Source organism: Labeo rohita, chromosome 19 (assembly GCF_022985175.1).
Source record: "Labeo rohita strain BAU-BD-2019 chromosome 19, IGBB_LRoh.1.0, whole genome shotgun sequence".
NCBI lineage: Eukaryota > Metazoa > Chordata > Actinopteri > Cypriniformes > Cyprinidae > Labeo > Labeo rohita.
This window is the reverse complement of record NC_066887.1, coordinates 5568185-5586196: the sequence shown is the minus strand read 5'-3', so window position 1 is coordinate 5586196 and position 18012 is coordinate 5568185. Positions and strand designations below refer to the sequence as shown.

Genomic DNA, 18012 nt, shown 5'->3' with positions numbered 1-18012 from the left:
GGGCACAATGAAGAGAAACGAATGCACACAAGGAACAGATGAGCAAAATTACCAAGACAAGGACTAAACGAGGTGCCATGGCAAAGGTAAAACATAGCCAACACAAAGAAAAAGCTATATGTGTAAACACAAAACAAACATACAGACATGGAAAAAAAAGACAAAAGCAGTGTTCAACTTCAAATGCATCATCATAAATAAAAAGAAAACACGCCACTGTTGTTATCTGTGAATTCGTCTAGATGTGCAACAGCTGTGTCGTCATCAGCGCTCATAGAGTCGCTCTGGAGCAACAGAATGAGCCAGTTGACTGCTCTTGAATCACTCTCATGGTATTTTAATAGCATACATCACAGTGATGTAGCTTCTGTGCCGTCTCAAGTCAAAAAAAAAAATCCTATCCACCATGCACTGCTTTAAGTCAGAGGCTGATCAGTTTGTGCACTGGAGCATCAAGTCAAACACATCTAGAAAAGCCTGTCAGGGTGAAACCCTAACACTCATAACAATGCATATCATTAGTAGCTACTACACATCTGATACCTACAGCTACACAACCATCATATAAAATGAGCAGTTAGAGAGAAAACATTTCATTTTGATCTGCTCACCTGTGAATTCAGTGGTAAGAAACTATAAGAAAATCTATACTAAACTATAAGTAAATCACGATTTTAAAGAAACAATTAGTGTTTTACAGTACATATTCATATTTTAAATGTTTGTTATTTGTTTAAAAGTAATATTGTTTATATAATCAATTTTATGAATACGTTTATTTTTATGTAAAATCTGACACCAATATTGACTTAACAGAAAAGTTTCAATTTTCTTCTCTCACTACAGATCATGGGGCAGATGCAGGTTTATCTTCTTGTTTTCTGGGCATTGCTTCTCATGACCATTTCTGGAGAGGATGACATAGGCACATCAAATCAGTGTAAGTATGCTCCTTTTGTTCCAGGATACAATCTTGCCGGAAAAGGATTTGATGTTGTGACCTTGGAGCGAAAAGGTTCTTATGTGATCAACATGGAAAAATGGGATTTAGGAAACGGCAGCTGTAAACTGTGCAAAAACAAGTACATTAATGGAATAAAACAGAAGCTACCAGCTGCAGTTGTAGACTGGAGGACCTTGCCAAAGTGTTCGATGAAAGTCTCCAGTCAGATCTTTGAATCAAGTGAAGCAGTGGTCAATGATTCATCATCAGCACTCTCAGTCCGCTGGAAAGATGGTTTAGATGTGATAGTTGCTGGAGCTGCAGTTGGAAGCACTCATTCCTGGGAAGCTAATTTTGCAATGAGAAAATCTAAAGAAGACAGATACAGTTTCACCAAACATGAAGTTGCATGCAGTTTTTACAGGTTGTTTTTCCTCACTCATACTATTAAAAAGACAATGACTATGAAATTAAAACTTTAGTTGCAAAATTGTTCCTTCTTTGATTCCACTAAATTTATGTTTATTGTTTCTTTACAGATATCATGTAGCTGCAAAACCTCCTCTTCAAGCACATTTTCTTCAAGCAATCAAATCACTCCCTGCTTCCTATGATCCAGACGCCTACCACAACCTGATCACCACATATGGCACTCACTATATCACAAGTGTCAAGTTAGGAGGACAAATGAAAGCCATAACAGCCATTAAAAGCTGTCAGGCAACAATGAATGGACTTAGAGACACTGCAGTGAAAGACTGTTTGGATGTTGAAGCCTCTGGTTCATACCATGCAGGAACTCTGAGGGCAAAGAAACAATTTTGTAGGGAACTGAAAAAGAAGATGCACACAAATCGAAAGTTCAGCTCCATGTTCAATGATCGTAAAATGGAAATTATTGGAGGAAACATAAATGGAGAAGATCTGCTTTTTTCTCATTCATCACATACAAATGCATTTAAAAAATGGCTTGAGTCATTGAAGAGTCGCCCTGAAGTTGTGCATTACTCTCTGAAACCCCTCCATTTATTACTGAGTACTAAATACCCTGCCAGGAAAGGACTGAAGAAAGCTATTGAAGAATACATCATACAAAATGCCCTCATGAACATTTGCTCTGAGCCTTGCAAGATTGGCAGGAAGTGCAGCGCAAGAGATCGATGTGCTTGTGTTTGTGAAAGTAGTCGATTTATAAAGTCTAACTGCTGTCCAGCTGAAAAAGGACTTGCCACCCTCAAAGTCTACAATCTCAGAGCCAAAGGTGTGTATGGAGATATATTTACAAAAACAGATGGCTGTGTATTAGTTAAATATGGTGGAAGACGTATGCGCACTAAGACCATTGATAATAATGACAATCCACGTTGGCCAGAAACATTTGATTATGGTCCGATTAAGATTAGTTTGGCCAGTAAATTAACTTTTAAAGTATATGATGCAGACAGATACTGGAACAGCGATCTCCTTGGTAAATGCTCTTTTCGTCTTAGAAGTGGAGTTGTGACCGACGCTTGTGTTTTTAAATATGGCACCTTCTATTTTACATATAAAGTGAAATGTGCACCCAGTCTGCAGGGCCCACAATGTAATGTATACAAACCTTCTCCAATGGCTGCCCCTCTGGCTGATATTTTCAGCTCAAGAAATGGTGTTCTGGTTACAGACCTGCCGAGGCTTGAATTAGCATTCAATAACTCAGATAAGTTCAGTTTCAATAGTACATTTGGAAAGCTGATGATGCTGTGACCTGCGTTTTGAACCAATCCTTTATGCACGAAAAATAGCCCTAATATAGCCATACAGCACTTTCATCTGCTAGGATAAAAAGTGTATCTGTATATCTGTAACCTTTGCTTACTTATATTCCCATTTCCTTTCTGCATTCTTGCATTATTAAAGCATTCATAAAAACAATCTATTTTTTTTCAAAATGCAGAACTTCGAAAGTACCATTCTGAAAATCCATATAAATATAAATTGCAAAAATAGCATTATATGATAGACATTTTACAATATTTAAGGGAGAGCTGTTATCAGTGACATTAACTGTGCAATAAAGAAAACACATAAAATACATTCATGTTAACCCTCTGGTTGTGTTCAGGTCAAATTGAGCCACTTGTTAATGTTATCACATTGGACTCAAACTTACTGACTTTGTTTACACAGGGTATAAGTACTTCTCTGATGTTTTTGTTTGTTTGTTTTGTTTTGTTTTGTTTTGTTTGTTGTTGTTATTTTTTGTTTGTTTGTTTGTTTTTTTCAAATTTTCGTTAATTTGATCCCAGTCAAAAATGACTGGACTCCAAACAACTGCTTATAAATCTCTTATTATGCTATACTATCACCAAATATTGGATTCATTCTTTTTGTCAACTTGTTTTCTTTCATTTAGGACTGGTTTTGTGTTTCTATTTACATCTGATTAATTGTAGGCCTCATTTTCTGAGAGAAGGTAGGAAAAATTAATAATCTTCACAATATGAGATAAAAAAAATTATGACAATTTGCACTGTGTATCACACTAGTGTGCTTTAATGTAAAATAAGGAAGTTTGCTTTTAAATGCTTTTATTTTGTACAAAACTGTGAAAAGTCACACTTGTGATGTTCCCGGTCAAAAATGACTGGACTCGAAAACAACTGCTTATAAATCTGTCATTATGCTGCATTATCACCAAATATTGGATTAAATCATTTTGTCAACTTGTTTTCTTTAATTTAGGTTCCCCTTCAGGAACTCGAGCTGCGTCCGAAAACGCTATGGGAACACCTACAGCGAGACCGCGCTCTGAACGTGATCTGATGGGGCGACGTCACGGGCGGGTGACGTAAGCAACCAGGAAGCATAAAAGCATGTGCAGCGGAGCCGGCGTCAGCTTCTGTCTTTCAGCAAAGCGCTCTACGTGTGTCTTGTCACCCTGTTTTTCCGTGACAATTTTAGCACAACTTCTATTTGAGGGTGATGTCTGGTAAATCGAACAGCAAGGGCAATAAGAGTGGCGAGAGCGGATCACGTTACGCCACTTCCTCAATCATTGCAGTACGAGGAGCTGTTGGAGATGGTTACTCGTGCTGTGTCTAAGCTAAGCATCAATTGGCCCGCCGAGGAAAAGGCTGTTCTGCAGAGAAGCAAGTTAGAAGAGCGATTTCTGCGGAGTAAGCCTCCATCTCCACGCAGCCTCCTTTCTTCCCCAATCTCCACTCTGAGATCTCGAGGTCGTGGGCAAGACCTTTTTCAGCTCGCTTGTTCGTCCCCACCTAGGATTATTACAGCAATGTGGTGGGGTTGGACGAGCATGCTTATAAGACGATGCCCCGGGTGGAACAGACTTTGGCCAGCTATCTTTCCCCCGGCGCAGCATCGTCTTTGAAGGCTCCTTCCTTACCCTCCAAGCTGCTTCGCACTACATCTGTGCTGGTGAGTAAGGGGTACACGGCAGCAGGTCAGACTGGGGCATGTCTTCACACCATGTCTGTGCTCCAGGCTTACCAAGCCGACCTGCTAAAGGAGTTAGACGAGGGCGAGAAAGCTGATCTATCAGAGTTGCGCAAGACCGCTGATTTAGCTCTCCGTGCCACCAAAGAGACCGCCTGTGCTGTTGGGCAGTCTATGGCAGCCATGGTGGCAGCGGCGAGGTACTTGTGGTTGACCCTGTTCGATATGAAAGAAAAGGACAGGGTCTTCCTCCTGGATGCCCTGCTTGCATCTTCTGGCCTGTTTGGCGACGCAGTCGACTCTGTCGTCAGCAGGTACCAGGAGGCACGTAAGAAGGCAGCGGTGTTCCAGCAGTTCTTGCCTCACCGCTCTCTAGCTCCTGCGGCTGCTGGGTGTGAGCAGCTGCAGCCATGTACCAGCTCCTTGTACAGGGAGGTCCAGAAGTTGAGTGTCGCTACTTGAGTTCCCCCGTCTCGGGACCGAGATCAGCGACACTCTAGGCTGGGGGCTTCCAAGGCTAGGCCCGACCTGCGGGTTGTGCTTCAGTCGCAGAAGCCTCCGGCCAATTGTGTCCTGTACATTCGTTGATCGCTGAATTCATTTCTGGATCACTTCCTGTGAAAGGCTTTTTGTGCATCTGTGAATTTTGAAAAAATTCTAGTGTCAAGACCTGCTAACAAATTCATAGGTGGACTCCACTAGGAATGTTTCAGAATCTACAAATGCACAGAAAGCATTCACAAATGTACAGGAAGTGATCCACAAACGCATGCAGCAATCTACAAATGTAAAGGACACATCGTAAATGAATGGCAAGCAAAGCTGTATGTGTGACATAAGATATTTCTGAATTCATTTGAAATTCATTCAAATTGTTTGTAATATTTACATTTTCTTAAATCGCTTTACATTCCTTTGTGGATTATAATCTATTTATTTGGAATAATGTAACAAAACTATCTCCACCTAAACCGCACATGAAAACCCAACCCTGCATATGTGCAAGAATGGAGCAGCTCTCCAACACTGTATAACAGACAACTAGTTGTTTAGTACTGTTTCATTCAAACAGCAGGGTTTTAAAACAGTCAACAAATGATTTTTGTCAAAAAAAAATTCACAGGCAATAACTAAATAAAACTCAGTTATGTATGACAAAACCTAAGGCAAAAATCTACTGACATACTTGCCACTGAATAAAACTGAGACAAAAATGTTAGAGAGGGAAGATTTTGGTAGAGAGATCCAATCAGAACTAATGCTTAGTAGGGAAGGTAGATTTACATAATTGAACTGTAACATAATCTACCCAGTGAGACATACAGTATAAGGTAGCATATACTTGCAGCAAGTCTCATAAAATGTAAAAAATGTTAGCGTTTAGGGGAAAGAGAAGAATGGACACATGAGTACATTTGAAAAAGCATGATGACATGAAAAAGCTCAATCCAGTGTGCACTACTTCCAGCTTAACCAGCTGTACTGAGTGTGCACACGCAAGCACGCTCACAGAAAGCACCTCTCGGACAGCTTATTGAATTGAGTTCTCTTTCAAGTCTTATCCCGCTTAAACAGACAAATACACACAAAAAATGTCAAAATGTCTGCTTTCTTAAGTATTCATGTGAACACAATCAGTTACATCTTAAGTGACCATAAAAACTAACAGTTGAGAGAATTCATATTTATTTGTATTGCACTTTTCACGATACATATTGTTGCAAAGAAACTTTGCACCAAATTAAAGTTCTTACAATATATTTAGTAGTAGCTTACTAGTGGTGACTATGTCAAGTTGATGTACATATGGCGAGATGTATGGTAAAGATCAATTAATGACATAATCAAACAGACAAAAAACACCATAAATTAGTAGCAAAATTCAGTAGTGCTGTTTGTTGTTTCAGGGTTGGCATCATCTCTTCTTAAGTGTTCTGGATCCACACTGGAGCTTGTGATTTCCTAGTTACCGCGGGATGTCAGTCCCATGGCAGAACCTGGAACAAATAGGAACATAATTAGCGTAGCTGCTGTTCAAAGCAAGCAAAGAAAGATTTGTTCAACCAGAGCTAAAAGATTAATAATGAGCATTTGATTAAATATAACTGCAGGAAAAGTTTATGAGATGCATTATTTGAATGCTTGGCTAAAAAGATGTGTCTTTAATCTAGATTTAAACAGAGAGAGTGTGTCTGAACCCCGAACATTATCTGGAAGGCTGTTCCAGAGTTTGGGAGCCAAATGTGAAAAAGCTCTACCTCCTTTAGTGGACTTTGCTATCCTAGGTACTACCATCAGTCCAGAGTTTTGTGACCTTAGGGAGCGTGATGGATCGTAGCGTGGTAGAAGACCAGTTAGGAACGCAGGAGCTAAACCGTTAAGTGCCTTATAGGTAAGAAGTATATTTTGTAGTTGATGCGGAACCTAATAGGTAGCCAGTGCAGAGACTTTAAAATTGGGGTAATATGATCATATTTTCTTGACCTGGTAAGGACTCTAGCAGCTGCATTTTGGACTATCTGTAGCTTGTTTATTGAAGATGCAGGACAGCCACCTAGTAGTGCATTACAATAGTCCAGTCTAGAGGTCACAAATGCGTGAACTAGCTTTTCTGTGTCAGAAACAGGTAACATGTTCCGTAGCTTGGCAATGTTTATAAGATGGAAGAATGCTGTCCATTGTCCAGCCATTTCTTCATTTCGCTCCCCATCCCTCCCTTGATGATTAATAGAGTATTTTCATGACGTGTCATCAATCAGCCATATTGGTGGAACTAAATGTAAACAATGCCACTGAACTGAAAACAAACTTGCATATTTTGCTGATTATTGCTGCTGAAAATAGTCAATTATTGTCATGTTTTGGGCTGTACTAATCATTCAGACAAGGAAAAACTTTTAGAGTACTATAGACTGGCAAAAGTTATAACAAACCAAGGAGAAGAGCATAAAAAACTGTTTGAGGAACAGCATGCATTTGTAGTTGGCCAAAAAGAGCCAGGATTTCCAGGACAAGAATCTTGACAACATTTGTGTTTGTTCTTAACATTTCCGGTCAGGTAGGTGAAACGTTAGGCTACTATCTTAATTAACACTGCACATATATATTGTGACGAGTCGACTGCCTCCCCTCTAATTGTCAGCTGCACCCCGTCGGTAATCGCCGCCCTTCACCAGGCTCCCGACGGGAGTGGGCGTGTGGGAGGAGGAGGGGCGCTGAAACATCCAGGTCTGGCGGCGTGTGATGAGGCACACCTGATGTGAATGAAGCCTCATCACCGCCGCTGTTAAAATGCCGAGCGCGCCTCTCCTCAGGAGACCGGTCTCTTCCCCCGTGCATGCACGCTGGTGTCCTCGTGGGTCCAGGAAGGGGTGAAGAGGGAACCAGCGCCACAGGACGAGTTGCCGGACCCCACGGGTCCGGATGAGGACCGCACCCGTGACGGCTGACGGGCCAGGTTGCCGGGCCGTTTTATCCCCCCCAGAAGTGCCGCGTGGATAGAGCAGGACGATGCCGCTAGAGAAGCTGCCGCCCCTCGCACCCCGGACCTGAGCGGGGAGCGCGTGCGGCCGCCGGACTCCGCCCCTTACCTGGACCCTTCCCTTCGGAACACTACCCCTCCTCCACGGAACCCCGTCACGTCGAGGACACCAGATCCCCCTTTTATTTTGGACACTTTTTTTCCCTTTTTGGACACTTTGTTTTATTGTTTAATAAAAGCCTCTCCGAGGCCTGACGTCACGCCCACTGTGTTTGTCGCTTTGCTCCGCACCCGTGACAATATCTTTACTACCTAAACTTTAGTTTGTCAAAATATCATGCCCATTCTTGCTAACTAAGTCCTTTATATGATTTAGCAGCTTCCATGTTTTCCGTGGTTTAGACAGCATAAATTAGCAGAACAACGTATTTAGTAGTACATTTAACGTGCAATCCATGCTGTTGTTTACATCCGAGTATCTCCATTATGACCGCACATACGGATAATTGACCAAACCATGACGTAGGTGCAAACTCTCTATACACAGTCACTAACAACTAGCTTCCGTCCGATTGTAAACAGTGTTTTGTGTGTGATACTTAGTTCATAAAACCCTGCGGAAAAAAACAGCTAAAACCAGCTTAGGCTGGTTAGCTGGTTTTAGCTGGTTTAAGCTGAAAGTAGCTGGTTTTAGCTGGTCTCCCAGCCTGGCCAAGCTGGTCAAGCTGGTCAAGCTGGTCTCCCAGCCTGGCTGGTTACAGATGGAAGTAGCTGGTTTTAGTTGGTCTCCAAGCCTGGCCAGGCTGGTTTTAGCTGGTTTAGCTGGAAGTAGCTGGTTTTAGCTGGAAACAGCTGGAAGTAGCTGGTTTTAGCTGGAAGTAGCTGGTTTTAGCTGGCCTCCCAGCCTGCCCACGCTGATTTTAGCTGGTTAAGCTGGAAGTACCCACATGGAAAGAACCTATATGAGGATATATGCGCATATATGAAACCTATATGCAGTATATATGCACATATATGATAATATATATGCTGCATATATGCGTATATATGCCACATATAGGCAAAATTGAGGTGCATATATGTGCATATACAGGCTATATAGGTCTCCTGTATTGCTTCTTTATATCCACAAAAAAGCCCTATATGTACTTACAAGATATGTCTCCTATATAGCTCATGGCAGGATCTGGTCATTTTAGCTCATATCTCACTTTAGCAACTGTCATACATGATGCCTAGCTCATATTTTGTATTATCAAGGCAATAACTAAGAACTAACTAAAAAAAAAAAAATGCAAAAAACTTATGTGCGAACACGTGAAATTGGTATCACATGTAACTGGCATGTTACGGAATTTACCCACACGAAAATAACCTATATAAACATATATGTTTTAATATAGGTTTTGATATAGGTTTTTAATATATGTGACATATATAAAATTGGCCGTTTTCCTATATTATATGCATATAATATAGGAAAACGGCCAATTTTATATATGGCTAGGAAACCGGCCAATTTTATATATACAGCTAAAATTGGCCGTTTTCCTATATTATATGCATATAATATAGGAAAACGGCCAATTTTATATATGTCACATATATTAAAAACCTATATCAAAACCTATATTAAAACATATATGTTTATATAGGTTATTTCCGTGTGGGTAGCTGGAATTAGCTGGTTTTAGATGGTCTCCCAGCCTGGCCAGGCTGGTTTTAGCTGGAAGTAGCTGGTTTTAGCTGGTCTCCTAGTCTGACCAGGCTGGTTTTAGCCGGTTAAGCTGGAAGTAGCTGGTTTTAGCTGGTCTCCCAGCCTGGCCAGGCTGGTTTTAGCTGGTTAAGATGGAAGTAGCTGGTTTTACCTGGTCTCCCAGCCTGGCCAGGCAGGTTTTAGCTTGTTAAGCTGGAAGTAGCTGGAATTAGCTGGTTTTAGCTGGTCTCCCAGCCTGGCCAGGCTGGTTTTAGCTGGAAGTAGCTGGTTTTAGTTGGTCTCCCAGCCTGACCAAGCTGGTGCCCATTTGATCTAATTACAACTTAATCAGTTTGTTTCACTTACTGACAAGGATCAATTCAAGGTAAGTTTAGTATCATAATCACGTAGGCTAAATGATACAGCTTAAATTATTCTAGTTGTTAATGATAATATATCTGAGAATATATCTGTCTAAAATAAATTGTAGTATAAAGTATAGCATAAAATCAAGCTAGCACTCAAAAAATCAGCATAGAACTCAAATCAGATTAAATTATTGTCTGAAGAAATACATTCACCATAGTTGTATGAACAAATATAGTCAGCTGTTTTATTTTTAACGAGTGTTTTAGACTTTTACACAAAATATAAATGAAACAAACACAGTCTTTATATAATAAATAACAATCACCTGCAATTAAAAACCACTAGGAGAAAAAAAACAATATCTTTAACATAAAAAAACGCTTAAAGCATTATCTGATCACGTGGATATTAGCATATTGCTGTAAATTTTAAATCTACAGAGGCGGAATTTTCTTCAACAGTCGACATACGGGAGCAGCAATAAGTACAAATCACAACTGTGGTAAGTGATTTATTTTACTTTAAATTTTTCATGCTTGGTAACTGCAGTAGTGTATTAAGGTGTCTACATTTGTGGTAACCGCAGATAAACAAATCCTCCATCCACGGGGCGCGAGGGAGACTTGTGCCGGGTTTAAGGAGCGTGGTAGTGGGAGGATTTCACACATTCCCCGGCCTCATAGCGGCTATAGGCGGAAAATCTCTGGGTTCCTACGGTAACAATTACATGCTTCATTGACAACAGTTGTGATTCACAGGAAAGTCGTGTTGTTCAGCACACTTTCTTGTGATTATTGTATATGATGTAAATCAAATTTGTACAAGCAGTCATCTGTTAACAGGGGCGCCGAAATGAAACGCGTGACGATACTTAAAGGGGTCATCGGATGCTAAGTTCACTTTTTTCATGTTGTTTGAACATTAATGTGTGTTGCGATGTATGTACAAATCTGCCCTATAATGATAAAGATCCATGCAGTGGTTTTTAATTAATCTGTAAAAATAATATCCCCTTTTTCAAATTGAGCCATTCTCAGATGTGCCGTCACACCCACAGAGGCCACTCCCACTATAGTTGATTGACATGAGCGTCTTACCTCAGATCAGCTGTCACAGTCCAGTAACTTTCCATGTTTTGATGCCGGAGCAGGGATGTAAGTTAGAAAAGAATATCTCCGATTGAGCGTTTGAGGTGTTGTGTTGCTGGATGTAATAATGAACATAGTGGTCGTCATTTACTCCCGAAATTTGAGCTTCTGCAGATGCGGTAGATTATGTTTGTTTGTGAATGGAATGTGCCTCCCGATCTACATATATCCGTCTATGTTCGCGCGAATCATTCATGATCCAGCTTCACTTACAGCAGAAGTGAGTATAAGCGTTTTTTTGTGAATCTTTGCGATCGCCTTTCCTTATAACGTGGTAGTTAGGAAGTTTAGCGGCTAAATGCGGCTAATGTAAACAAGACCGTCTTTCCACAGAGAGAAGAGACGGGTGGGGTGAGCAGAGCTCATCTGCATTTAAAGGAACAACCCCTTAAAATGCTGATTTTGGCAAGGTAAAAAGGGTGTTGTTTTACAAAACCATTGAGAATTTTTAATCAAAGTATATTAGAGACTTTTCATTAAGACCCTAAAGAATCATATCAACTTGTGGAAAATGGGCATCCGATGATCCCTTTAAGTCTAGCAACTCGCGGTCATCCTGCTCACGGAGGATGTAAACTGTCACATAAACTTTGAATGGTGCTGTTAAAGCAGTTAACGTAAGCAGCGAGATGTGCAAGAACCTTCGATAACTTGCTAATTCGCTTATTGTTTGATTGTAATGCTTTCCAGCCCATCTTCCTGTCTGGCCTTTTCGCAGCATATATTCACTCTGGAGTAGGTAAAGAAAACGGCAAAGAAGACTGCCTTAACATTATAATAATTCATTAATATGTGTTTTCTGTATTTTCGGCTGCAGTGATAAAGTCGATAACACTTGTCATCTCTACAGTGGATGTGCACATTTGATTGAATGGATTACACAATCTGAAAATATTTGTTTTCCATTTTAACTGGCTTATTTAAAAGTAGACATTTTGCCTTCTATAGATACATTTTTCATGTCTGTGAAGCAAGCATGGAGTTTCTGTTTTTTTTGACACCCTCAAGTTCATAGAGACCTAGGGCCAGAATTACATCATGGACTTCACCACTTCCTGTGGATTTTTTTTTTTCTAGCACCTAATGAAATTTTGATAGGCTAATGGTTAATTGATGATCAGAACTCAGGAGGCAGCCCTTGTAACCATAGTCAGTTTAGCTAAAACAGCTAAAAATTGTTCATGCTAAGATATTCCTATTCATATTCATCCATGTATACTCATTTATCAATAAAATAGTTACATTAATTAAACACCTACAGGAATATCCAAATGGAAGTATATATATATATATATATATATATACACACAAATATACACATATATACACATAAATTTTATCTTTATTTTAGCAATAAAAGGAACAACTATCAGGGGCATGTTTCTAAATTATTGCAGGCTATGTCTGGAATAAAAGGAAAATGGTTTAAGCTGGGTTAAGATGGGTTTTTTTCAGTAGGGAACTCACCTGAGCTACACAAATTAGACAGCGAACTACACAGGAAATGCTATCAAAACACTGACAGAAGAATTCTTGCAGAAAACTTCCACTTTACAACCAAACAGCAAGTTTAAGACCGCATTTCTGAAAACATTTAACAAATTGTGACGAGTCGACTGCCTCCCCTCTAATTGTCAGCTGCACCCCGTTGGTAATCGCCGCGCTTCACCAGGCTCCCGACGGGAGTGGGCGTGTGGGAGGAGGAGGGGCGCTGAAACATCCAGGTCTGGCGGCGTGTGATGAGGCTTCATTCACATCAGGTGTGCCTCATCGCTGTTAAAATGCCGAGCGCGCCTCTCCTCAGGAGACCGGACTCTTCCCCGTGCATGCACGCTGGTGTCCTCGTGGGTCCAGGAAGGGGTGAAGAGGGACGAGCGCCGCCGTAGGACGAGCTGCCGGACCGCACCCGTGACGGCTGACGGGCTAGGATGCCGGGCCGTTTTATCCCCCCAGAAGTGCCGCGTAGATAGGACGATGCCGCTAGAGAAGCCTGAGCGGGGAGCGCGTGCGGCCGCCGGACTCCGCCCCTTACCTGGACCCTTCCCTTCGGAACACTACCCCTCCTTCACGGAACCCGTCACGTCGAGGACACCAGATCCCCCTTTTATTTTGGACACTTTTTTCCCCCCTTTTTGGACACTTTGTTTTATTGTTTAATAAAAGCCTCTCCGAGGCCTGACGTCACGCCCACTGTGTCTGTCGCTTTGCTCCGCCCCCGTGACAAAATATTAACAATATCATGAAGATATTTTTGAAAATGTCACACTAAAAACATTTTCTTTCGAAATTATGTTCAAGTACAAATAACATTAGAGCATTCCATAAACCTTATCCTCACAACATTTTATGATAACATTATGAAAACATTCAGAAAATATTAATAACATTATAAGGATGTTCCGGGAATGTTGTTCTAAGAGCGTTTATCTCAGTATTATGAGAACATTCATTAAGAGCATCATTAGGACGTTCCATGAACTTTGAATACTTTTTGTAAAGGGTATGTGTGATGAAGTGAGTGCCACGACTCGCTTCAGGGGGAGGGGAAAAGGGAACGTGAGTCCGTGAAAACACAAAAAAAAATGATGGCTTACTCGCAAAGCACTTCTGTGCAGGGTGTAGTTTATTTACAGTGCCAATAATCCAGACAGTCCACAGTGAAGAATATATACAGGTGTGCACAAAAATATACAAAGTACCAAAGAAACAACAAATAAGAAAATAAAGATGAAAAAACTATATTTACAACCACACACCGTATCCACAATATACAAAAAATTAGTTGAGGAATTTGCTCGAGGTACCACAGTAACACTCTCACTGACTTGGTTAACAAGCAACTGTCTGGGAGTCTGGCCTCCCCTTTTATAGGCCAGACTCCACCCCTTCCTTGGCAACACTACCAACAGGTAAGTTTTCAGGTATACCATAAACATTTTACATCAACACATTCCAAGACATTCATTAAATCTACATTAAATAATAATTTTTCCACTGTTAATTCTTCCAATAAAACACATTCATCATTATTAAAACACATAAACATGTAAACAATTAACACATAATTCACACTATCCCCGTCACAAACTAACTATGGTTTTGCCGGCTTCCGGCGGCGCGACCCACCGAAAGACCGACTACTTCCTGACAAACAAACAAATACTTGTACAAAGACACGCGGACGAAACACAAGACACAGTTAATGTGTGTGTGTGAGATGATTGGGTATGAGATGTTGGGAACTGTGTTGTGGGAAAATGTCCGTGGGCAGATGGGGTGTGTGGGTGTGTGTAAGTGTATATGCGAGCCAGTGCTGCTCCCTCAGCGGTGACAGACAGGTGCTTTGTCACAGTATGTAAATGTCAGAACCAAACATTCTAATAACACTATGTGTTCTACACATAATGTTATTAAAGAAAGACGAATACACACAAGGAACAGATGAGCAAAATTACCAAGACAAGGTCTAAACGAGGTGCCATGGCAAAGGGAAAACATAGCCAACACAAAGAAAAAGCTATATGTTTAAACACAAAACAAACATACAGACATGGAAAAAAAGACAAAAGGAGTGTTCGACTTCAAATGCAGCTGAATTTAACATCATAAATAAACAGAAAACACTCCACTGTTGTTATCTGTGAATCCGGCTAGATGTGCAACAGCTGTGTCGTCATCAGAGCTCATAGAGTTGCTCTGAAGAAACTGCACAGAATGAGCCAGTCGACTGCTCTTGAATCACTCTCATGGTATTTTAATGGCATACATCACAGTGATGTAGCATCTGCACCATCTCAAGTCAAAAAAAAAAATCCTATCCACCATGCACTGCTTTAAGTCAGAGGCTGATCAGTTTGTGCACTGCAGCATTAAGTCAAACACATCTAGAAAAGCCTGTCAGGGTGGAACCCTAACACTCATAACAATGCATATCATTTGTAGCTACTATAATTCTGACACCCACAGCTACACAAACATCATATAAAATGAGCAGTTAGAGAGAAAACATTTCATTTTGTTCTGCTCACCTGTGAATTCAGTGGTAAGAAACTATAAGAAAAAGTCTTCAAGTAAATCACAATTTTAAAGAAACAATTGGTGTTTTACAGTACATACTGGTATTTCAAATGTTTTTTTATTTATTTAAAAGTAACATTGTTGATATAATCAATTTTCTGAAGAAGTTTTTTAATGTAAAATCTGACACCAATGTTGACTTTATTTCAATTTTCTTCTCTTACTACAGATCATGGGGCAGATGCAGGTTTATCTTCTTGTATTCTGGGCATTGCTTCTCATGACCATTTCTGGAGAGGATGACATAGGCACATCAAAAGAGTGTGAGGATGCTCCTTTTGTTCCAGGATACAATCTTGCTGGAGAAGGATTTGATGTTGTGACCATGGAGCGAAAAGGTTCTTATGTGATCAACATGGAAAAATGGGATTTAGGAAACGGCCGCTGTAAACTGCACAAAAACAACTACATGAATGGAATAAAACAGAAGCTACCAGCTGCAGTTGTGTTCTGGAGGACCTTGCCAAAGTGTTCGATGAAAGTCTCCAGTAAAATCTTTGAATCAAGTGAGGCATTGGTCAATGATTCATCATCAGCACTCTCGGCTAGTTGGAAAAATGGTTTAGATATGAAGGCTTATGGAGATACAGTTGGAAGCACTCATTCCAGAGAAGCAAAATTTGCAATGAGAAAATCAAAAGCAGACAAGTACAGTTTCACCAAACATGAAGTTGCGTGTAATTTTTACAGGTTGTTTTTCTGCACTCATACTGTTAAAAAGACAATGACTATGAAACTAAAACTTTACTATCAAATTGTTCCACTAAATATATATGTGTTTACTGATTCTTTACAGATATTGTGTATCTTCAAAACCTCCTCTTCAAGCAGAGTTTCTTGAAGCAATCAAATCACTCCCTGCATCCTACAATCCAGATGCCTACCGCAACCTGATCACCACATACGGCACTCACTATATCACAAATGTCAAGTTAGGAGGACAAATGAAAGCCATAACAGCCATCAAAAGCTGTCAGGCAACAATGAATGGACTTACAGACACTGCAGTGAAAGACTGTTTGGATGTTGAAGCCTCTGGTTCATACCATGCGGCAACTCTGACGGCAAAGACACATATGTGTCAAGAACTGAAGAGGAAGATGCACACAAATCGAAAGTTCAGCTCCATGTTTAGTGAACGTCAAATGGAAATTATTGGAGGAAACATAAATGGAGAAGATCTGCTTTTTTCTCACTCATCACACACAAATGCCCTTAAAAAATGGACTGAGTCTTTAAAGAGTCTCCCTGAAGTTGTGCATTACTCTCTGAAACCCCTCCATTTCTTACTGAGTACTAAACACCCCGCCAGGAAAGGACTGAAGAAAGCTGTTGAAGAATACATCATTCAAAATGCCCTCATGAAGGTTTGCTCTGAGCCTTGCAAGATTGGCAGGAAGTGCAGCGCAAGAGATCGATGTGCTTGTGTTTGTGAAAGTAGTCGAACTATAAAGTCTAACTGCTGTCCAGCTGAAAGCGGACTTGCAACCCTCAAAGTCTACAATCTCAGAGCCAGAGGTCTGTATGGAGATAGAGTGACACAAACAGATGGCTGTGTATTAGTTAAATATGGCAGAAAATCCAGGCGCACCGTGACCATTAATAATAATGACAATCCACGCTGGCGAGAAACATTTAATTTTGGTGCTATTAAGATCAGCATGGCCAGACAAATAACTTTTAAAGTGTATGATGCAGACAGCTCCTGGAACAGCGATTTCCTTGGTTCATGCTCTTTTCATCTTAGAAGTGGAGTTGTGTATGATGCTTGTGCTTTTAAATATGGCACCTTCTATTTTACTTATGAAGTGAAATGTGAACCCAGTCTGCAGGGCCCAAAGTGTAATGAATACAAACCTTCTCCAATGGCTGCCCCTCTGGCTGATATTTTCAGCTCAAGAAATGGTGTTCTGGTTAAAGACCTGCCAAGGCTTGAATTAGCATTCAATAACTCAAATAAAAGTTAAATTTCAATAGTACTTTTGGAAAGCTGATGATGCTGTGATCTGCATTTTGAACCAATCCTTTATGCACAAAAAATAGCCCTAATGTAACAGCCCTTATATCTGCTGGGAAACAAAACGGATCTGTATATCTGTAACCTTTGCTTACTTTTATTCCCATTTCCTTTCTGCATTCTTTCATTAGTAAAGCATTCATAAAGACAATCTATGTGTGTGTGTGTGTGTGTGTTTGTGTACCTGTTTTTGCTACATTCTGGGAACCAAATGTAAAACCTGCAGGCCGGTCCCCACAATGTAAAAAAAAAAAAAAAAAACGATTAAAAATAGTAAATGATGTTTATCTGAAAATGTAACGATGCAAACATGTTTTCTGTAAGGGGTAAGTTTAGGGTTTTGGTTGGGTGAGGGGATAAACAGTGTCGTTTAGTCAGTATAAAAACTATAGAAATCTATGGAAGTCCCCACAATTCACAAAAACAGTGTGTGTGTGTGTTTTCAAAATGAAAAAAAAAATAAAAAAATAAAAATGGAAAGTAGCATTCTGAAAATCCATATAAACATAAATTGCATTATATTATAGACATTTTATAATATTTTAGGGAGAGCTGTTATCAACGAGGGGGTGATGCACTGGTCATTTATCCAAGATTCCTCCCTGCGTATTCCTGAGATGTTAGGACAGGCTGTTATGTTTATTGCAAGTGAAATCGCTTTTAATTAATCATTGACACATTGTAGTGTCTCTCTCAATAAAAATTAAAAGAGCTCACAGTGCCATATATTGTGTAAAATCATCTGAGACATTAACGTTGTCTCTTGGCTTTCTAACCAACATTAGCTTGATATACTCATTATAAATTAAAAAAATGGCTTTATTTGCAGCTTTGAGTGGAAAA

The 18012-nt window shown here is 40.2% G+C and overlaps 1 protein-coding gene across 3 annotated transcripts; it reads left to right on the top strand.

Annotated features, from left to right (window-relative positions):
• The first annotated feature begins 597 nt into the window (after positions 1-597).
• Positions 598-17378, top strand: LOC127181716 (perforin-1). 3 transcript variants are annotated; one of them, XM_051136606.1, is made up of 3 exons: positions 598-625; positions 15322-15842; positions 15949-17378. In XM_051136606.1, the coding sequence occupies exons 2-3, from the start codon at positions 15325-15327 to the stop codon at positions 17117-17119; spliced, it is 1689 nt and encodes a 562-aa protein (XP_050992563.1). In that variant the 5' UTR covers positions 598-625; positions 15322-15324; the 3' UTR covers positions 17120-17378. The 3 variants fall into 3 exon arrangements, with proteins under 3 accessions (XP_050992563.1, XP_050992562.1, XP_050992561.1); XM_051136605.1 differs by lacking the exon at positions 598-625 and adding an exon at positions 14879-15193; XM_051136604.1 differs by lacking the exon at positions 598-625 and adding an exon at positions 14880-15117 and having other exon boundaries at positions 15949-17377.
• Positions 17379-18012: the final 634 nt, after the last annotated feature.

Excerpts from the sequence above, each read along its gene's own strand:
- LOC127181716 (XM_051136606.1), top strand. The coding sequence starts at position 15,325 with ATGGGGCAGATGCAGGTTTATCTTCTTGTATTCTGGGCATTGCTTCTC. Across the intron at positions 15,843-15,948 it reads GTTGCGTGTAATTTTTACAG|ATATTGTGTATCTTCAAAAC; the intron begins GTTGTTTTTCTG and ends GATTCTTTACAG.